At 43.2% G+C, this 23222-nt stretch overlaps 1 protein-coding gene across 2 annotated transcripts in view; it reads right to left on the bottom strand.

Moving 5' to 3' along the window:
• LOC121279395 (gamma-aminobutyric acid receptor subunit beta-1-like) overlaps positions 1 to 23222 on the bottom strand; it is a 404786-nt gene that overhangs the window by 114119 nt on the left and 267445 nt on the right. For both annotated transcript variants that reach the window (XM_041190614.1, XM_041190622.1), the window contains exon 5: positions 3536 to 3618. In XM_041190614.1, the coding sequence (XP_041046548.1) occupies positions 3536 to 3618 (83 nt within the window). The remainder of the gene's footprint in view (positions 1 to 3535; positions 3619 to 23222) is intronic.

Below are 23222 nucleotides of genomic sequence, written 5' to 3'. Positions count from 1 at the left end.
CCAATTCTTTCTAACCCAGTGGCAAGTTGGATCCAAAATTAGCTTAGAGGCAGGAAGCAAAGGATAATGGTCAGTGGGTGTTATTGTGACAGGAAGACTGTTTCCAGTGGAGTACCGCAGCACTCCCCTGCTTTTTGTGGTATATATCAATGATTTGGACTTGAACGTGGGGTTATGATTAAGAATGTTGTAGACAATATAAAATTTGGGTGTGTGGTTGATAATGAAGAAGAAAACTATAGGCTGTAGGAAGATATCCACAGGCTACCCAGGTGGGTGGAACAGGGGCAAATGAAGGTCAGTCTGGAGAAATGCGAGGTAATGCATTTGGGGAAGGCAAACAATATAAGGGAATATGCAATAAATGATTGGACACTGAAGAGTGTAAAGGGACCTTAGGTCACTGGAGGTGATGGGGCAGATGGATAAGGTGGTTAAGAAAGTATACAGGATACTTTCCTTCATTAGCCAAGGTGTAGAATGCAAGAGAGTTTTATGCTGGACATATAGAAAACATTAGTTAGGCCAAAGTTGGAGTACTGCATACAGTTCTTGTCACTGCACTGTAGATAAAACGTGACTGTACCAGCGAGGGTACAGAGGAGATTTATGGGTTAGTTGCCTGGACTGGAGAATTTTAGTTATGAGGAAAGATTGGACATCTGGGGTTATTTCTTTGGAACTAAGAAAGTTGAGGGGAGGCCTAATTGAAGTGGGTCTAGGTGGAACCGATAGGAAGGCCTGTTCCCTTTAGTTGAAGGACCCATAACCAGGGGACATAGACTTAGGGTAAGAGGTGGAGGTTTAGAGGAATTTGAACAGTAATTTTTTCACCCAGAGGATGGTGGGGATTTGGAATTCACTGTCTGAAGTGGTGGTAGAGGCAGAAACCCTCATTGCATTTAAAAAATACTTGGATATGCACTTAAAGTGTGGTAACCTACAAGACTATGGACCAAGAGCTGGAAAGTGAGATTAGGCTGGATGGCAAGGATACAATGGGCTAAATGGCTCCCTTCTGTGCCGTAAATTTCTGTTATTCTATAATTCTGTGATCCTTTACCCCCATCCAATACACATTAGATTAGTGATTTTTATCATTCAAACGCTTAATGCATATGTAGCAAATTCTTTTTTCCCCTATTTTCGCAGAGACATTAATCCATTTATTTAAATGTGGTTAACACCTTTGTAAAGATAACAGAGGGTGGTATGTTGGTATAAGCATATTAAATGGCTAATGATACCAGCAGTGATCAAATTAGTTCACCTCTGTTGTGCTGACAGAAAAGGCAAATGCTAATTGCTTACACCGGTATGACAGAACTTCTCACTGCTAACATCTGGGGCAAAGGCAGAGGGGGAGAGAAGCATTTATGCCCTTTTATATTTCAAAAGGTATTGCTTTTATTTCAGTTTAAGTCATACTACTTGACTTGCTCTTAAAAGAATTGCAATTGTTTGCAACAAAATAACACCACAGGCAAATGGAGGTCTGGTTTGGGGATCTGCATAGTCATGCTATAGGCATGGTAGGATTAGATAAGGCTTTGTCCTGCCATTTACTAGAAATGACTGTGTGCACCTGTTTATGCTGCAATGTTAGATGAATCTATAGGATCATTTCTGACGATGCCACCTTTCATACCATTGCTGAAGATTCCCCTCCATTGTTGCTGACAACGTCTTCAACTGTGTCCCTTCCATTATCCACACTTTTACTCTCACCCCTTCCCCTCCCTCCCAAAGCCATGATACGGTTCCCCATGTTCTCACTTTCCGTCCCAGTGGCCTCCACATTCAATGGCTCATCCTTCGCCATTTCCGTCACCTCCAGCATGATGCTGCCACCAAACGTACAGAATCATAGAACTGTTGTGGCACAGGAAGATGCTGTACGGCCCATCATATCCGTGCGACGGTCTGCAAGAACAACTCACCTATTGCCCCTCTCCTATCTTTTCCTGTAGCCCTGCAATTTTTTTCTCTTTTGACAATTATCCAATTCTGTTTTGAAGGCCTGTCTCCACCACAATCTCGGACAGTACATTCCAAATCCTAACCACTTGCTGTGGAAAGGAAATTTTTCCTCATATCACTATTTCTTCCTTTGCCAATCACTTTAAATTGGTGCCCTCTGGTTCTTAATCATTCAGCCAATGGGAAAAGTTTCTCCCTACCTACTCTGTCCAGACCTGTCGTGATTTTGAATAAATCCATCAAATGTCCTTAATTTCCTTGTTTCCAAGACGAATAGCTCCAGCGTCTCCAATCTATGCTCATCCTTGGGAACAATCCTCATGAATCTTTTCTGAAACTTCTCTAATGCCTTCACACCCTTCCTAAAGTGTGGTTCCCAGAACTGGACACGATACTCCAGTTGAGGCTGAACCAGAATTTTATACAGGTTTATCATAACTTCCTTGCTTTTGTAATCAATGCCCCTAATTATTAAACCCAGGATCTATGTGCTTAATTAAGCACTTCCTCAACTTGTTCTGTCATCTTCAATGATATAAGTCCCCAGGTCCCACTGCTCCTGCATCCACTTTAGAGTTATGCCTTTTCTTATATATTGCCTCTCCTCATTCTTCTACCAAATGACAATTGATTTGATAGTGTAGATCCAGAGGAACTATTTCCTCTGGCGCTGCAATTCAGAACAAGATGGTATTATCCTATAATCAGAGTTAAGCATTTTAGGAGTGAAATCTGGAAACACATTTTCATGCAAAATGTAAAGGACATTAGGAATTCTTTCACCAAAAGGATGTGGATACTGGAAAAATTGAAATTTTCAAGATTGAGATTGATCGATTTTTGTGAGCTAAAAGTATTAAGGGATATGGAGAGAAAGCAAATAATTAAATGGAGCACAGTCATGTGATCCAATTGAATAGCAGAACATGCTCAAGAGGCTCCTATGTATGGAAATGCGCCTTACTGCATCCTGCTGCTTTAAGACCATTTCCCTGCATTGAAATGTTTATTTTTCATTGATGACTAATATTATGGCTGTTTATAAAATAGGTAGACGCTATGAGCGGGCATCGTCCCGAAAATCCCGTCCCACCCGTCATGATACCCGCCGGTGTCAGGCCAGAAAACCTCGGCCTGCAATATTTTGAAGTGTGTCCAATGCCAAATGCTCAACCAATGAAATGAGGTAAAACATTGTGCTAATGAAATAGAATGACTTAAATCCTTTTTTTTCACACGTTTAATATCTTCCCAGACTGTGAAACCTATTGTAATTTGCACAGCTGTGTGTGAACTGGATTTGAACTTTAGCCAATTCCGCATCCCACATCTGCTAAGCATTGAGGTTGGCAAGGAGAAAGTCTGAACAAATGTCATCTAAGGTATAGATTTCCAATCAAATCTCTTGATACCATGGCATCAGCCCACAGCAAAAGTGATTAGTATTAACAGTCTATTTTCTGTTAATTAATTGTTACGTTCATCACAATTCAGCAACTTGACATCAATCATTGTTAGTTTACAATGAAGCAATGAAAACAATGGGAAAACTTACAGCTTTCTATTTCGAGTGTGCAGTTCTGTTCATCCAAGGGATACCTCCTCAGGTCCATCATACATGCTGCTGTGGTTGTGATTCTGTAACAGAAGGATGGAGTAGGTTTCTAACAGCTTCTGAAAATCCTTGTAACAGTGTTGTTTGCATTCTGATGCTTTGCATTTTTTGCTGTTTCATTTGACCAGAACATGAAGGATTCATGCGAAATGACCCAAATGAATTCCAGTTCAGAGGCTGTTCTGCATGAGTAGGATAACAGAAAAGGAATATCCTGCTAAAGGTAAAATAGCTACGCCATCAGCTCACTTACTTTTCTGATAAATCTGCATGAGTTACTGGTATATCAGCTAAGGTCAAGAGACATACTCTTATCTGGAGAATAAAGCAATGAAATGTAGATCCTGGCAGTGGGTGGTAGCTACGTTAAACATATATTTCATACTTATTATCCACATATCTTTGAGAAACAATAGCCCCAATTTTATAATCCTTCATCCTCTGACTGATGGAAAAGGTAGAGTCTAAATTATCAGGAACAAGCATCCTCTCTCATTATCAGCCATTTATTTTTTACTGCACCAAATTAGGCCATCAGCGAGATTCCTGAAAAAGGCTGGTGGGGGCCTACTTAATATTCAAAGATGTCAAAGATTCAAAGACGTCTGGTAACAGGTCCAAGGTGAGAGTACTGACTATCTAAAGTCCTTTTGAAATAAATGCTCCTTTTAGAACTCCTTGTGCACCACAACAAAGGAAGAATACTCTCCCAAGGCCCTGCAACTAGTTCTTAGGTTTGCAGCCCCAGTCACCTCAATCGCCAATTGACTGCCAAGATGTCAGACCTGACCTTCCTCCTCTGAATTGCTGCCTTAATGTCTGACAGAGCCAGCCTAAAAGTAAAGAATCAAAAAGGAACAGCATTAAGAGCCTTCCTTCTTCTTCATCCCATCGCTGACTGATTCTTCCTTCGACTACACCCCCACCCACCCACCATCAATTGTTCCTTGAAGCCTCCTCCCCCGACTCTCAACTGACTACTGGGGACCATTGCCAAAAGATCCTGCCTATTGCCTCGCTGTGGGCAGTCAGTTGGGCCAGGTGTTATGTGGGAGTTTGCACATGTTTATATGAGGCCCTGAAATTAAGATCAGCAAAGCCTCCACACCTCTGATCTTGCCGTGTTCTTCACCAGCTACTGGACTTCCCACACCCTCGCTGACTCTCTTTGTTGGGCCATTGTTCCTCTTCCATTAAAGTTGTTCAGAATGTTTTGGCAACAAATCTCATTGAGATACAAATATATAGTTACATTATCTATAAATGATATAGTACAAGGTTCAATTTCTTGAATAAATAGCATTTCCTGTTAGATGGTATGTTTACTAAGTGTTGATACCTAGCAGGCATCAATTGAAACTTAAATGGAAAGCGAATGAAAGGTAACAAGAGGCCGATAAAAGCTTATAACATTAATCTGCTATCTAGACGGCACATGCACTGGCTAAAAACTTAGATTGTTGTATGGGAAAAGCAAGACACAGTACTCTTTACAAAATACTTGGCAGCTTAAAAATAAAATTTTGACGAAGGAAATTTTTTGTATGCTGTAAACAAAAGTGTAATGTGTAATGTCTCGGGAAATTAAAGCTAGGGGTGGGTGGTTTGGAAAATGCTGGAAACTGAGATTTCAGGCCTGTGAAGCTTTGTCTCTGCCATTTTGTAAAAACTTTTTAGATTGATGCAGGATATTAAAATTCAATTGTAGCAGCTTTTGCGTTTTTGGCGTAAATGTGGAGATCTGGTTTAAGTGCTAACAAATCTTATGTTATTCTAGTGATTATCTTGTAGAGCTCTGACATCTCAGTCACGTCCACATGCACGGAATAGGCCAACTTCATCAAGTGCCGTGATCTTACTGACTTTGATGCTGATGTTGCTGACTGTGACTTACAGGATTGGACTTTCTCGAGGATGCTCACTCTTCTATTAACTTGTCCAGCTACCTGTTTTCCCCAGTGTACCTCTGATTCGATTACTGAGGCACAGGTGCAGGTATCAATAACTAAAGAAAGTTTGGTATCTTATCAAGAAGGAAACTGGAGTGCAGCAATGCAGTCCAACCTTACTGACAGATATATTTAGTTTGCCTTCTCAGTATTGAAAATAATGGGCTCTGCCAGCCTGTTGTCCAACTCTGTTGATATCTCGGACTGATTCAGTTCATACTAACCACACTGTGGAGAACGTTGGTGTCTGCCATACAGACATTGATTTTTGAAGGCAGGAAGCAAGCAAGCTGGGAATCTGAAATAAAAACAGAAAATGCTGCAAGTGCTCAGCAGGGCACTCTAGAGTTAATACTTTGGGTGTGAGCCCTTTAAACAAAGAAGGGTCTACACCCGAAATGTTCACTGGCCTGTTCTCTCTATGCTGCCTGACCTACTGAGTGCTTCCAACATTGCCTGTTCTTGTTATCACTTTTGAGGACATGCAGTAGGTCACTGAAATAGCTGGGAGAAGTTATGCTTAGGTAAGCTTTTCTGAGGGACCTCATGAATACTTGCTATGATAAGATGAGCATCCATTTATCAAGAACCCTTGCTGTTGACACACATCAAGATTCCTGTCTCACAGCAAACTTAGGATACAACATCTTATTGGATAGCCTGGAAATATTTAGGATGGTTATTCTGGAACCACCTTAGTGTGTAGATGCACAGCTTCTTGTCTAAGGTGTTTTCCATGAAATTTGGCAAATTAAATAGTAGAGATGCTAATCTGTTGACTCACTGGCTGACTTTGGCGCCTGCTTGAAAGCAGGATGATGTTTTAACAGCACTGGTTTCAGAGACAATTTAAACAGATAAGCAATATTGCTCCCTCCTTAGACAGACCTCTTAAAAACATATCCGAAGATACCAAAAACAATAGTTTTTGTAGGATTGTGCTGTTGAAGGAGTTGTCCATCTTTCTTGGGTGATCCTAATTCAGACACACATAATTAGGATGTTTAATAATGGACATTGAATCTAATCCAATTTTTCATCATGTAATGGTATTGAAAAGGAGGCAGTTAGTCTCGCTGTTGGCTAAATTTCCACAGTTCAAGTATTTCCAGTTTTCTTTTTATCATTGATAAATGCTAGATATAAGAATTTATAAGTACTTACCAACTGTGAAGGAACCGCTTGGTCAAAATGGTGGGGGATAATTTTGACTTTAGGTGAAGGCAGAACTGGTGGATGCAAATTTGTTGTCTGTTTTCTCTGAGTAGTTTTCCTTACCAGTGAACATCACCTCCAACTATATTTTTTGAGCTGTTAATATCTGAGGAGAAAAATCTCTGTGTTCCATGTGTAATAAAAACTCAAAATGTTCCTGCAAAAGCAACAAAGCTTCACAGGGAGCGTTGGGTAACTACCAATATCTGAATCAAGGCTCTACTAGAAGAAATCACAGGGTAACTTCTCAAGCCATTGAGGGGACCATTCATTGCAGAATTGCATGTGTCGTATATCAGTGTGTCTAAATCACAAGGTTCCCTATTCTTAATACTGGAAAATTGTGAAAGCAACGGATTGGGCCTTCATCCCAGATTCTATGATCTGTGCTCCTGTCAAGCAAGGTTGCCGCTTGGAACATTTCTCAAAATTCATTCTCGTTTGTATTCTTCTATTCTTATCTATTCAATAAAATACCTACCTTCCAGATAGGCATAATAGTCATTACTGCAAAGATTTACAATTTGCAATAAAATTTACATATTACAAACTGGATTGCTCTTTGCATGGAAATAGACTTGCTAGAAAGCTAAAATTATTTGCCATTCAAAAAGCCCTTCACAGTCTAATGTTTTACATTTTTAGAGATAAAGGTAAAGTTTCTGCATGGGATAACTGATAATTTGGTATGTTTTGAATTAATATCATTTAGCTCTCTATTAAAATGACTACCAATTCTCCATTCTGTTGTTAACTCTAGATGTTGGAGCTTAGGGACGGAAACCTGCTGTTCTTACCTGGTCTGGCCTACATATGACTCCAGAGCCACAGCAATGCGGTTGACTCTTAACTGTTTTCTGAAATGGCCTAGCAAGCCACTCAGTTATATCAAACCACTACAAGGAATTACAATAAGAATAAAGCTGGACAGACCACTCAGTATTGATCTAGTCAAGGGAACACAATAGCTCACCCAGCCCATTCGACCTTGCAAAGTCCTCCGGACATGCTTCTGGGGACTTATGCCAAAACTGGAAGACCTGTGCAACAGAATAGACAAGCAACAGTCTGACATAGTCATACTCACAGAATCATATCTCACAGCTAACGTCCCAGACTCCTCCATTACCACATTATCACATCACGATATGTCCTGTCCCACCGGCAGGACAAACCCACCGAAGGTGACGGCACAGTGGTATACAATGGAGAGGGAATTGGCCAGGGAGTCCTCAATATTGAGTCTGTATCCCTTTGAAGTCTCATTGGGCATATTTTAGTGACCGTGTCATGGCAGGGACGGGGCTGTAAATTGTGGCGAGCCGCTCAAAAGTTCGCTGACATCAGTGGGGCCGTAAAATCCCGCCAGTGTAAAATTCCACGCATAGCGTCAGGTCAAACATGGGCAAGGAAACCTCCTGCAGATAACCGCCTACCACTCTCCCTCAGCTGATGTTGAACACCATCTGGAGGAAGCATTATGGGTAGCAAAATGTACTCTGGTAGGGGACCTCAATGCCCGTTGCCAAGAATGGCTCAATAGCACCACTACTGACCAAGCTGGTCACGTCCTGAAGGGCATAGCTGCTCGACTGCGTCTGCGGCAGGTTGTGAGAGAAACAACAAGAGGGAAAAACTTACTTGACCCCATTCTCACCAATCTACCTGCCTCAGATGCATCTGTCCATGACAGTATTGACAGGAGTGACCACTGTCCTTGTGGAGCCAAAGTTCTGCCTTCATATTAAGGATACCCTCCATTGTGTTGTGTGGCACTACCACCGAGTTAAATTGGATTAATTGAGAACAAATCTAGCAACTCAAAACTGGGCTTCCTTGAGGCACTGTGGGCCTCAGCAACAGCAAAATTGTACTGAACCACAATCTGTAAGCTTATGGCCTGGCATATCCCTCACTCTACCATTCCCAATAAACCAGCTGACCAATGCTGGTTCAATGAAGAGTGCAAGAGCATCTCAGGAGTAACACAACACACACACAAAAATGAGGTGCCAACTTGGTGAAGTTACAATACAGGATTACATGCATGCTAAACCTCAAAAACAGCATGTGATAGACTAGCTAAGTGATTCCACATACAATGGATCAGATCAAGGTCTCACACTTCAAAAGAGAAGAGGAGGCTCCAGGAACATTCCCATCCTCAATGATAGCATAGCCCAGCATGTCAGTGCAAAAGACAAGGCTGAAATATTTGAAATCATCTTCAGCCAGAAGTGCTGAGTGGACAGTCCATCTTGACCTCCTCCTGAGGGTCTACCATCAAAGAAGCCAATTTGATTCACTCCATGTGATATCAAGAAATGGATGAGCACACTGGTTACAACAAAGGCTATGGGCCTTGACAACATTTTGATTTTGGTTCTGAAACTGGTGCTCCAGAACTAGCTGTGCCTCTACCTAAGGTGTTCCAGTACAGCTATAACACTGCTAGTGTTATAGGCAGCTGCCTGTGGAAAATAGCCCAGGTGTGTCCTGTCCATAGAAAGCAAGGCAAATTGAGTGCACCCATTTTCAACCCCATAAGTCAACTTTCAATCAGCAGCAAAGTGATGGAAGGTGTCACCAACAGTGCTATGAAACAGCACTTACTCAGCAATAACCTACTCACTGATCCTCAGTCTGGCTTCTGCCAGAACTGCTCAGCTCCAGGCCTCATTACAGCCTTGGTCCAGCCTTGGTCTGGACAAAAAAGTTGAATTCCAGCAGTGAGGTGAGAGTGACTCCCTTTGACATCAAAGCAGCCTTTGACCAAATGTGGTTGCAAGATGTCTTAGTAAAATTAAAGTTAATGTGAATCATGGTAAAACTCTCTGGAGTCATATCTAGACTTGTGGTTTTGGAGGCCAATCCTCTTAGCCCCAGGGTTCTACTGCAGGAGTTCCTCAAAATAATGTCCTAGGACCAACCATCTTTATCTGTTTCATCCGTGATCTACTGTTCACCATAAGGTCAGAAGTGGGGATGTTCACTGATGTTTGCATAATGTCCAGTTCAATTTGCAAATCGTCAAATAATGCAGCAGACCATGCCTGCCTACTGCAAGACCTGGACAATATCCAGGCTTAGGCTGATAATTAGCAAGTAACATTCATGGCGCACAAGTGTCAGGCAAAGGCTATCTTCAACAAGAGAGGATCTCCCCAGTTCTCCTTGACATTCAATGGCAGTACCACTGTCAAACTCCCGGTAATAAAACTCCCTGGGGTCGTCATAAGAAGTTTAACTGGTTCAACCAAAGTACCATGGCTACAAGAGCAAGTCAGAGGCTGGAAATTCTGTGGTGAGTAACTTATCTCCTGTCTCCCAAACTCTTTTTTCTACCTACAAGGCACCAGTCAGGAATATGATGGAATACTCTCCACATGCCTGGATGAGTGTTGCTTCAACAGTACACAAGAAGCTCAACACCATCCAGGACAAAACAGCCCACTTGAATGGCACCCCATCTACCACCTTAAACATTCACTCCCTCCACCAACAGCACTACGTGGCTGCAGTATGTACCATCCAAATCATGCACTGCAACAACTAACTAAGGTTCCTTTGACAGCACCTTCCAAACCTGTGACCTCTAATGCCTAGAAGGGCAGCAGGTGCTTGGGGACATCATTGCTTGCACATTCCCTTTCAAGACACTCACCACCCTGACTTGGAACTATACTGCTGTTCCTCACTGTTACTGGGTCAAAATAGTAGAACTCCCTAACAGCGCTGTGAATGCACCAACACCACATGGCCTGTGGCCATTCAAGTAGGTGGCCCCACGACCTTTCAAGGGCAACTAGGAATGAACAATATATGCTGGCCTAGCCAGCGATGCCCAATCTTACAAATGAATAATATTTTTTTCAGTTATGCAGATGACCCATGATAGTATACAAGTTGTCCATTAATGTAGGAGATGTTTGTGCAAGCTGCTGCTGATTGACAGAATAAGAAAGAGGGTTTATGAGCCTTTAGATTTAGATACTCCAAATCTGAATGACGTCAATCGTGTTTCTAAAAACACTGTTCATGATTCAGGATAGACAGTGTGGAACATAACATACATACTCCTTAGACAATAAAAAACAGGCACTTTAAAGAATTGGACATTTTGGATTCTAACACTGCCGACTGAATAAGGTAACATTTTTTAAACAGCACAATTCAGGGTCCAACTGACTTAAACTGGATAAGTATCCTAATGGGCTTGAATATTGGGTTCTTTTCCAATTTAGAATATTTTAAAATTGAAGGAAAACATTAGGCTATTTAACACAATTGAGCTCTGAGTCCTATTCTGAGTCTTACTGACAATGGCAAGCTCAAATAAACTCACCTGTATGCAAATCAAATCAATAATATTTTTGTTGCAGCCAACTGCACCCTAAAATCTCATAAGTTTTTGAAGCTAAGTATTTAAATGGCTTTTATTAACAAATTGCATGCATCTTATCCTAGTAATTAAAATCCAGAAAGGAAAAAAAGAGCTTTGAAATATCTAGGGCACACAGGCTATTTAGTGAGTACCAGTGGACATATTATATAATACAGTTACAATAAGTTACTCTCTCAGCAATATTGGTTACAAGGGACTCCAGTGAGTCCCAGGTCTTTAGCATTGCCATGACCCTGAGGGCGAGGGGGTGTGGTATAATTTGGAAACCTTAAGGATGGTTTTCAACTACATTTAATCATACAGAGCAAAATGTTTCTTTACTGTAGTGCCAGGTTTGCAGGAATGTCAATGATGCCACAACACAATTCTGTCTCCCAGCCCACTAATGCCCAAGTTGGACCAGGTATGGCTTAGGTTCTTGCCAAAGTTACTCAAATTGTTCTGGTTTTCGGATTTTGGATAGGAGCAGTGACATTGTCAGTGGATCAGTAGAAGTGTTACCTCAAACAAATCCATCCCTCAGAGCCTCCCAGGACTTTCTGTCAGTTGGCCTCTATCTCAAGCAGATTTGAATACAAAGAGAAGGAAATATGCTTCAGCTACACAGAGCTCCACAAGACCGCAGCTGGGATAATGGATTCAGTTTTGGATAACATGTATCAGAAAGGGTATATTGGCCTTCAAGGGGAAACAGCCACACAGTTGAGAGGTGGATTAATCAGGGTGTTTACATTGATAAAGGGATTTGAAGTGTAGATATAGAGAAATGATTGCCTCTGATGGGGGAATCGAGTAGCAAGATGGCATGGTGATACAAAGGCAAAATACAGCAGATGCAAGAAATCTGAAATAAAAACAGAAAATGCTGGAAATACTCCGCAGATCAGGCAGCATCTGTGGAGCGAGAAACAGAGTTAATGGAGAGATTCTTGTTGAGGCATCAGCTGGAGAACCAGTGAGAGACCTGCGCTGCCTCTTTTGGGGAAGGCCAACCGAACCATAAACCAAGCAGGCAGTGACGAGGCCAGAAGTGGGCCTTCCTCTCCTGCCCAGAGCTGCCGGCCAATTAGAGGCTGCCAGCTCTTGTGTTCAGCAGAGAGAGGCCGTGGCCCCTCAGCTGGAAATGCCGTGGCTGCTACCAGAAGGATCGTTGAGTGACCCAGGCCACAGGTAAGTAATGTGGAAAATGGGGGGTTTTCAGGGTGGGGGTCGTGGGGAGAGTGGTGCAGGGGGGTCAGCGGCAAGGGCAAGGGCTCTCAGCAGCTCCTTTTCCCACCCGGTCCCTTGATCCGGTATTGAATGCCTTTGATTGAGGACACCTCCCCCTTCTCAGGAGCTGACAAGCTGGCACCATAGTTTTAGCTGCCATGTATGCGGCTTGGCAACAAATTCCCCTTGTCACTGGGTTAATCCCTGCGGCAGCACGCTGAGGCCTTTAAGTAGTAATTAATTGGCCACTTAAGGGTTTCAATTGGCAGCAGGACAGGAAGGTCAACCCTGGGCTTTCCTGCCGAGAACTTAATTCTGGAAAGGCAGGAAGGTGGTGGGCTTCCAGTGCGCTATCATCTGGCTTAAGTACATGCCCTCTTCGCCTCCATGCTCTCCACCACAGACAGCAGGAGATTCCACCCAATGTTTCAGGTTGATGACCTTTTGTCAGAACTGGAAAATGTTAGAGATGTAATAGGCTTTAAGCAAGTACAGAGGAAAGTAAATAAAAACAGAAAGTGCTGGAAAAATACAGCAGGTCTAACAGCATTTGTGGAGAGAAAGACAGAGTTAACCTTTCAAGTCCGTATGACTCTTCTTCAGAGCTAAAGAGAAGTAAAAATGTGATGACATTAAAACTGTTGAAGGGGGGTGGAGCAGGAGAAGCTGGATAGAGGGCCAGCGATAGGTGGAGGCAAAGGAGGAATGTCATGAACAAAAGGACAAAGGGTTGTTGATGGTGGTGGTGTTGGCTAAAGGAGATGCTGATGGTGGCATTAAGGTAAGAAAGCAAGATGTGATAATAGCTGGACAAGGGTAAGCACTCTGGAAAGAACAACATGAACAAGTGACAGCTGGCCCTTGTGGGGGTGGGGGTGGGGGAGGGAATGGTGGGGAAAAAAGATCAATAACAGGATAAAAGGAAGGGATAAAACAATGAATACAAATGAAAATAAATAAAAATAAAAATAAGTGGATCAAAAATAAAAATAAAAAATAAAAATGAATATTGAAAGAAGGGGATAAAAAAGAAGCGAGGATGGAGGAGAGAGTTCATGGTCTGAAGTTGTTGAACTCAATGTTAAGTCCGGAAGGCTGTAAAGTGCCTAATCAGAAGATGAGGTGCTGTGCCTTCAGTTTGCGTTGGGCTTCATTGGAACATTTCAGCAGGCCAAGGATGGACATGTGGGCATGAAAGCAGGGTGGAGTGTTGAAATGGCAAGCAACAGGAACGTCTGGGTCATGCTTGCGGATAGACCGAAGATGTTCCGCAAAGCGGTCACCCAGTCTGCGCTTGGCTTCTCCAATGTAGAGGAGGCCGCATTGGGAGTAGCGAGATGATTGGGAGATGAAAGTGAAGTGCTGCTTCACTTGAAAGGAGTGTTTGGGCCCTTGGATGGTGAGGAGGGAGGAGGTAAAGAGTTAGTTGTGGCACCTTCTGCAATTGCATGGGAAGGTGCTGTGGGAGAGGGATGAGGTGTTGGGCATGATGGAGGAATGGACCAGGGTGTCCTGGAAGGAACGGTCCCTATGGAATGTTGACAGGGATGCTGAAGGGAAGATGTGTTTGGTGGTGGCATCATGCTGGAGTTGGCGGAAATGGCGGAGGATGATCCTTTGAATGTGGAGGCTGGTGGGGTGAAAAGTGAGGACAAGTGGGACTCCATTATGATTCTGGGAGGGAGAGGAAGGTGTGAGAGCAGAGACGCGGGAGATGGGTGGAACACGGTTGAGGGCCCTGTTAACCACAGTGGGGTGAAACCTCAGTTAAGGAAGAAGGAAGACATGTCAGTAGTGGCATCATCGGAACAGATACGAAGGAACTGAGATAATGGGGTGGAGTCCTTACAGGAAGCAGGATGTGAGGAACTGTAGTCGAGGTAACCATGGGAGTTGGTGGGCTTATAATGAATATTGGTGGATATCCTATCACCAGAAATGGAGACAGAGAGGTCAAGGAAGGGAAGGGAAGTGTTGGAAATGGACCATGTGGAGGTGGTGGAGGGGTGGAAATTGGAAGCAAAATTGATAAATTTTTCCAGGTCCCGACTATAGCATGACTGAAACAGTCATCGATGCACCGAAGAAAGAGTTGTGGGAGTGGGCCTGACTAGGACTGGAATAGAAACAGCAGAATCATCACTAACAGCTGTTGTCTGGAAAAAATGGAGCAACAATCTGAAATTGTTGAACTCAATGTTGAGTCCAGAAGGCTGTAAAGTGCCTCATCAAAAGAGGTTGTGTTGCTTGAACTAATGTTGAGTTTCCTTGGAGCAGTGTAAGAGCCTGAGGACAGAGAGGCCAAACGCGAGAATTAAAGTAATGGGTGACTGGAAGCATGGTCTCACGCTTGCAGGCTAAATGAAGTTATTCTGCAAAGTGATTACCCAACCTATGTTAGGTCTTCCCAATGTAGAGCAAACCACAGTACACTAAATTGAAAATTAAACTCCATGTAAAATAATGTTTCATCTGAAAGGAGCGCTTGGGGCCCTGCAAGCTGGGAGGGCAGAAGGTAAAAGGGCAGCTGTTGCAAATCCTATGTTTGTATGGGAAGGTGCTGTGGGAAGGAGATAGGCTGTTGGGGGTGACTTAGGGGTGGACCAGGTGTCACAGCAGGAATGGTCTCTTGCTGCAAGGAGAAGGGAAGATGTGTTTGGTACTGGCATTACGCTGAAGGTGGTGGAAATGGCAGAAAATATTCCATTGACAAGGGGAACCCTATTGGTGTAGTTCTAAGAGGGAGGGGGAGGGGTGAGAGCAGAAGTCTGGGTAATAGAATGGACAGCAGCTGCTCATTTTTGTTTCCTCCCTTTTTTCCTTTCTCTATTCCAGGTAATGGCTGCACAGGAACCAACAATCCTGCAATCTTTCACTTAAGTAATTTTGTTGATGTCTGAGTCCATCCAATGAGTGTAGTCACTGGGGTTATCACAATCACACAATGTCAGCACATGCACACTTTCAAGCAAAGGTCATGGGATAGGCTTGGCTGATTTTTCTCTCCCATTTAACTGGAGCATGTTGCCAATTTTAACAGTTCAATTGCTGCCCAGCTGAGATAACCTAATTCAGCACATACTGGCTACTGAATCTTGGGCCATCCTTCCTGATATAACATGTGGTAGGTGCATTATTTAACATTGCGCCATAGTATTTCCATCAATGTCACTCATTGGGTGGCTCATCAATTCTTGAAATAATCCTTTGCTACCTCGTTTCCTACTCTAGACAAACTTGCTTCTAACAGAAAGCAGAGAGTGATAGTCAGTTAAGGCTAGAAATTAAAAAGGATCTTCCCATTCAAAACCTAATGCTGTGGCACAGCAGCTGCCAGAATAAATATGGGAGGGTATTCTTTCTCATTGTAAGTTCTCTCTGATAATGTAATCATTTTCCCCATACCCTGTACACATCAGTGAGCAAATATGGAATAATAGACTGTCACTGTGAATTATGAAGATACATGTTATCACAAATTGGTTTGGTGCCAGTTTGTGCATGAGTAGTGTAGTAAGTGTAACAAATCTAAAATCCACCGACACTTCATGGAGCGTTAATATTTGCAAAACTGGAAGCTTTTCAAATTGAATAGCCTAATTATTTCAAAGTGACAAACAGACACACACGCACGCACACACACACGCACACAGTAACAGGACAGAGTATTTTAGTACTAAAGGGCTCAATTAAAATATATAGATTTAAATAAAACATAAATGAGTTGGTTCTGAATTTTAAAAGATCTGGAATCAATGAATTACTATCACTATATTATGCGTAACTTCAGAAATAGGAGATCAGGGAATACAAATGAGAATGGGGAATATAAATTTTCTTTGTCAGTTACCCATGGACAATACACATGTATCGGTTGAATAATCGATGCAGTACTTCAATTATTTTTGTTATTAACTTGCATGTTCAGTCAAGCCTTTGATAAATTCACTGTCTTCCAACATTATTGCTTCAGACAATTTTCCAACTCCACATTGGATGTTATTGGAAGCTGGTTCTAGTTTAATATTGTTCGAGATTAAAATCCCTGGCCACAAAATTCAGCTCTGTAGTGCCAGTTTAGAAGAAAAATGACGTCCGTGCTGCTTTTGTCCATGTCTCACCTGACTGATGCTGAACACCACCTTAGTGAGGACATTACTTGGGTGTATTGCAAGCATGCAGGGGAGGCAGATTGTGACATCAGTCCGTGTTGAACGCTGATTTGATGCCTGACTTCCCAGTTTCGAATTCACCCCTCTGCTAATACCCTCTTTTACACCTGCACAGCTGAACATGCATTCAGCAGTACGAGGGACTCCCTTACCAGCGCTGTTTAAAGGGATCAACAACAACTTTCATGTTAGTTGCTTTGTACTTCCTACTGCTGAGTTTGCACAAGAACTGAGTGCTTGGAGTAGTTAACAACTGTTGATGAAGTCTGCTGAGAATGGGCTGCATGTGAAGAGGATGTTGGCTGCTACTGGAAAGGCTCTGAGTGCATCACTTGCTCCCAGTAATGGGGTGTAGCAGCAGCCCACCCCCACCCCACCATTTAGGTTGCTGCATCAGAGAGAGATGGAGCAGAGGCAGCAAAGAAGACAAGCTGCTTACAAAGGGAGAAGGGGGAGGGAAGGAGGGACTGGACAAAAGAGCTCTCAGATAGAGGCCTTAGCCACATCAAGTCTTCAAGGAGCAGTTCTCCTATTTCCGCCTAAGCAAGGAGCAGTGTGTTCAGTGTCTGAAATTCACCATTTCAGCTGCCAGAATAAATATGGGAGGGTATTCTTTCTCATTGTAAGTTCTCTCTGATAATGTAATCATTTTCCCCATACCCTATACACATCAGTGAGCAAATATGGAATAATAGACTGTCACTGTGAATTATGAAGATACATATTGTCACCAAAAGCAACAGAGCTCTGCCATGTCTTGGAAACATATCTGAAGCCTCAAAGTAGGGTGAAGACATTGTTGCAAGTGGCCCTGAAGATGACCATGGTCCTGATTTTACTCACAAGTGGATCCTTCCAGGCTGAAACAGGCAGCATAGCAAATAACTCAGTGTCACTGCCCATCATTGTATGCCAGGAGAGGGCACTTAATCTCTGCTGGACCTGAAATCAGGAGGGAGAGGGGAACTGGGAAATATAATGGGCTGGTTGGAGGGGAAATCAGTCTGGTAATTAGGAAGGAGAGGCAGCTAAAAATATTGTGGGCTAGTGGGGTCAGGGAGTTAGATTGGAAATTGGGAGGGGGAAGATTGGGAATCATAGCAGGCTGGTAGTTTGGGAAGTCAGGAGGGAGAGGGTGGGAAGCCAGATCAGCATTTGTGGGCTTGCAGACTGCGAAACATCATGGGTGTGGAAAGGAAAATGGCCAATTGCGCCAGAAGGTTTTTTAAAAATTCGTTCATGGGATGTGGATGTCACCAGTGAGGCCATTTATAACTCATCCCTAATTTCCCTTGAGAAGGTGGTGGTGAGTTGTCTTTTTGAACCACTGCAGTCCTTTCAGAAGGTTTGCTTGAGGGGCCCTTTGGAAGCATCCTTTAACTGCTGGGTTTTTCAAGCCTGGGAAACCCAGTCAGCAGCATTAAATTGAAATAGCTGACAAAATACTAGGAAGGAAGTCTCGGTTACATATTATAACCATGAACACCCTCTCTCCAGAACAGGCTATAACAGAAGCAAGACTTTTCACTGCAGGTTGTAATCAGGTTTCACAAATTTGCAGCTTTAATCCAACACCCCCCCATGCCTGTCACTCTCTCACCTGTCAGGAGATTGTTAAGATTTCCATCATAGAGTACTAAAAGGAGGAATATACACTAAACATTTGTAAATCACTAGTTAGGCACCAGCTGGAGTATTGTGAAAATTCTGGGTACCACACTTTAGGAAGGATGTTGAGGTGATTGACTAGAATGATACCCGGGCTGGGGCTCTTCAGTTAGATGGTTGACTGGAGAAACTGGGATTGTTCTCCTTACAGCAGAGAAGGTTAAGGGTGTTCGCAGGGTGATTTAATTTGGTCGTTCAAAATCATGTGCCCTAATAGAGTAAATAAGGAGAAACTGTTTCCACTGTCAGTAGGGTTGGTAACAAGGAGACATAGATTTAAGATAATTGCTAAAATAACCAGAGGGGAGATTAGGGGAAATTTTTACGCAGTGGGTTGTTACAATCTGAAATGCACTTCCTGAAAGCATGGTAAAAGCAGATTCAGTAATAATATCCAAAAGAGAACTGGATAAATACTCGAAAAGGGAAAGTTTGTAAAGTTTGGGGGAAAAAGCAAGTGAGCAGGACTAATTGGACAGCTTATTCAAATAGCACAGATATGATGGGCGGAATGGCCTCCTTTTGTGCTGTATGATTCTATGATTTGTTATGGCACAGCAGATGGTAAATGCTCAGCTGCTCAAATCCCGAGGGAAACCTGAAACAGCTGCCACAACTGTTTTGCAATTTCTACTTTATTTCGAGATGCGTAGTAATGAGCCCACCAGGATTTAGAGGTTTTTTTTTTACAAAACTAAATTAAACATTTATTAATAGGAGCAAGTGTTTTAAGCACATACATAGGTCTACAAAACACTACTATAGTAATTCCTAAATCTCCTAATTAATCTAGCTTCCAGTTACACCTCTGTTAAGGCAACAGTAAAACAAAACAGATTTCAACAGACCCAGGCAAAACACACAACACCCTGGACAGTGATATTCACAGTGAGCTTTCTTAGCTTCGATTCCTGCAGACAACTGTTTGACTTAGCTTCACATGATTAGGTGTAACATCTCATCTTCCCTTTGAAATTCAAACTATTCTAGTTTTTTTAAAAATGCAAATGTTCCTCAGATCTCACATTCTAAAACTTCAGCCATATTTATGTATTTAGTTCTTCAAGCCTAGCTTCCCTTTTGATCACTCAGAAATTCCAGACTAGCTGTCTCTAATTTAGTTAAATCCCCCCCACACACACACATACACACAGAGAAACTAATCCAAACCCCACTATTTACCTAATTTTAAAATAAATCACAACAATATTCTGAAAATTATTATATTTTCATGACAGATTCTCTGATCATCATCTCCAAGTTCCTCTCCGAGTCATACACCATTCTAATGTAGTTATATTTCATTGTTCCCTCTTGTTACTGGCCCAATATCCTGGGATTCCATGTCTAATATCATTATGGTAGCACTATCATCAGATGGATTGGAATGGTTCAAGAGGAAGACCCACCAGGTCCATTCGAGGGCTCATAACCAGAAAATAAATTTTAAAATGCCATGTAATCATTAGAGCTTGAAAGTTCCTAAATGTACTGACATCGCTCCTTAATCCTTCAAAAAAATCCACATTTTGTCATAAAGAATAGCAAACAGCTGTTAGTGAGTTCAATTTAATCCAACTAAACCAGTAATTCAACCTTGCTTCTCTTGAGATTTATAAACCATTCAGACTTTGCTCACCTGGTTTCTGTAGTCACTACTGGACTGAATGATTGCTCTGAACTGAAAACCATCTATTATCCTATATGTCACATCTAAGTACCATTATGTCCTTCATCACCAACTTAAAATAAATTACAACTACGAAAGTATGTACAAGAGATCTAATTGCTACTCTACCATTATTGCTGGTTCTTTATGAATGATCTGTTTTTTTGCAGTGGTTTTTCCTTTTAACAGTGTATGTTATGTGTCTCCCAGAGTCTGTCATCAACACCTTGCATTTATATAGTACATTTATGAATAGTCAGCATGGGTTCAAAAGGGAAAATCTTGCTTGACCAACTTTATTGAATTTTTTTGAGGAGGTAACAGAGAGAATAGACAATGGTAATGCAGTGGATTTAATTTGTCTGGATTTTCAATAGGGCTTCGATAAGATGCCTCATAAAAAACTAATGAATAAGGTCAGCGAGTGTGGAGTCAGGGGACAATTTGCAGAAGGTATTGCTATCTGGCCTCGACAGAAAGCAGAGAGTGGGAGTAAAGGGTAGTTATTTAGAAAGTGGGAAGTGGTGTTGCACAAGGATTAGCGCTGGGACCATTGCTGTTCACAATTTTTATTAATGATTTATATTTTGGAATCAAAACAGAATTTCTAAATTTGAGGATGATACCAAATTAGAGGGGTAGTCAATACTGAGAAGAACATTAATACACTTGCAGAATGGGCAAATAATTGGCAAATGAAGTTCAACACAGATAAATTTGAGGTAGTACAATTTGGTAGGAAGAATAGGGAGGTCACTTATTACTTAGAAGGTGAAAGTCTAGGTGAGGCAGAGGAACAAAGTGATTTCAGAGTACAAAAACATCAAAGTTGTGCCTTAGGTTAGCAAGGTCATAAAAAAGCAAATTAAAGGCTTTATTTCTAGATGGATAGAATTGAAGAGTAAGAAACTTATGCTAAACCTGCATATAACACTGGTTAGACAACACTTAGGGTGGACTCATCCAGATTTGCCAAATGCAAATGCGGAAGTGGACAAGAAAATGGACATTTTACCTGCTGGCACAATGGCGGCTTTTAGCACCTCATCGTCCCATTCTTGCCTCATTAATTATGCATTCTCGGGAAACACGCCGGATCACTGACAGGGCAGCGTCTGATTTGCCCGCCCTATCATCACCTCAGGCCTTCAGTAAACCGTGCGCCATATTTAAAAGCCACCACTGCACAGAGCTAGCGCTCTTCAAGGCATAGGAAGCTGCTGGAAACTGAAGGCTGCCAAAGGGAGCCCCCAGATTTAGCAACATCTCCCTCAAGAGCCCACTGGGTGCAGTGGAGGCCCATTGTGAAGTCCTCTACCCCACTCTGGGCAAAGACCAGTGAGCAAGATCACCAATCCAGCATGGGAGGCGGTGGCAGCGGTGGTCAGTGCCAATGCCATCTAGTGCAGGAGGAGGGTGAATGGTCTCATCTGTTCCACCAGGGCAAGTCACTCCGCTCATTACTCTCAGCTCACACACTCACAAACCCATCACACATCCACAGGGATCTCACACCTCAACGGACAACATCACTAACTCTCACACACAGTCTCACATCTCCATCAGGCTCATACCCTCTCGAGCTCACGTCCTCACTCCGTCCATGGCTTTGTTCACCACACAAACACTCCATGCAGTGCCATGCATCCTGCTCACACTCTCTCCATCTGTTTTCACGCAGGAGAATCTGCTCACATCAGCAGGGAGAGGTCCCAGACCAGGGGTGGAGAGGCCCTCACATTGAGGACCGTGCCATCACACTGACTGGTGAGGACATGGACCATGCCTACCATGATGGTGAAGTCGGTGGCAAACACCCTCATAAGGATCTTGCACCACATCATCCCTTTCTCAATGCAAATGTGGGTGCTCTCTCTCCTGTTTGTGACTCTGCTGCCGTGCACTAATTATCTCTACTTTTGTTCTCAGGGAACTCTGCCAAGCGACACTCAGGGACACACACCTCAGTGGGACTTAGATCTAGAGCAGGCTCGGATTCACAATCTTATGGTCACCACACAGATGTGTGTCTGCAGTAGGAGGAGGTAGGTTCAGCCAAGCTCCTAGCACTCAGAAGACTGCTGGGGAAGAAGCATCTGTGAAGTCCAGGTCTGATGATGAGCCCCTGGATTTGGTTTCCAACTCATTGTGGCGAGTCAGCAGCAGGTGAAGGGGGACATCACACAGAGCTGTTGGAAGCCTTCAACAGAGTGGTATGTGGGTCAGAGGAGTGCGCATGCCTGCTCTCTGATGAAGTGGTGCCCAACTGTGTGCATATGGAGGTCTCCATGGGAAGGAAAGCAGATGATATGGAGACCTTAACCCAGCAGAACGTGGAGATCAGCGCAGACCTGCACTCCATCATGGTAGCCATTGGTGAGTTCCTGCAGTGACAACACAAGAGGGAAACGGCACACCTTGAGGCCCACAGGAGGACAGCCAAAGCAAGCCGGGGCCCCCAATGACTCGGCTTGCCAGAGGACCCAAGCCAAAGCCATCAGAGGCAACCGGGCCAACCATTGCACTAGCTGTCTCCACCCCTGCTGCGGATGTCAGGGCAGCAGCTAGAGGGACTGGTAGGTCTAGAAAGGTTAAGAATTTCTGATCACAAATGGCTGCACATTTTGTCACTTTATATTCTGAAAATATATTCACATTCACTGAATAATGTGTAATGGTGTCATTCAAGCTCATTTACAAGCTTCGCGAGTCCTCCCATTGTATCACCCCCCCACTAGCAGTTCAGTTGCACACAGCCGGACCACAGGTGATTCTGGAACGAGAAGTGTGTGTGTGGTAGGGCCTTTCGGAGCCTCGTGCAAGCTCTCTCCCACCCACAAAGAGCCTTCCTCCATCACACTCATCTCAAAGTAATAGCATTTTCAATGCTGCGTGCTGGGGTTCTCTTTCAGTTGTCCATCTGAGCTGAGCTGCATCTCCACCCACCCACTGAGCACACTCCCATGCAGCACCTGTTCCCACCCAACATGAGGCTCTGCTCACTTTCAATTTCACAAGCATGGTGGTTATTAAGTATGTTTTCAGCTCCCTCGTCCCCTCCCCCAGTCACCCATGTCCTTTTCCTCATCACTGTTGACCCCTCTGGCATCACCTTCCACCTCCCCACCATCACCTACAAACCTGAACTCTTTTCTTTCAGGATGCCCAGGTGAACGTGCACATTCCTTATCTTTCTGCGAATCCCACCTCCATCTACTTTGACTTCCCCAACCTCCTCCTTCCCACCCGCAGGGTCCATGTCTACCTCCGAGTCCCTACCAATCACCCTTGCTGTCCCTTCTACCACTACTGTCGCACCCTCACCAATCCACCCTACCGG

This window comes from Carcharodon carcharias, chromosome 1 (genome assembly GCF_017639515.1).
Source record: "Carcharodon carcharias isolate sCarCar2 chromosome 1, sCarCar2.pri, whole genome shotgun sequence".
Classification (NCBI taxonomy): Eukaryota; Metazoa; Chordata; class Chondrichthyes; order Lamniformes; family Lamnidae; genus Carcharodon; species Carcharodon carcharias.
The sequence above is the reverse complement of the archived record's forward strand: the minus strand, read 5'-3'. Positions and strand labels throughout refer to the sequence as shown.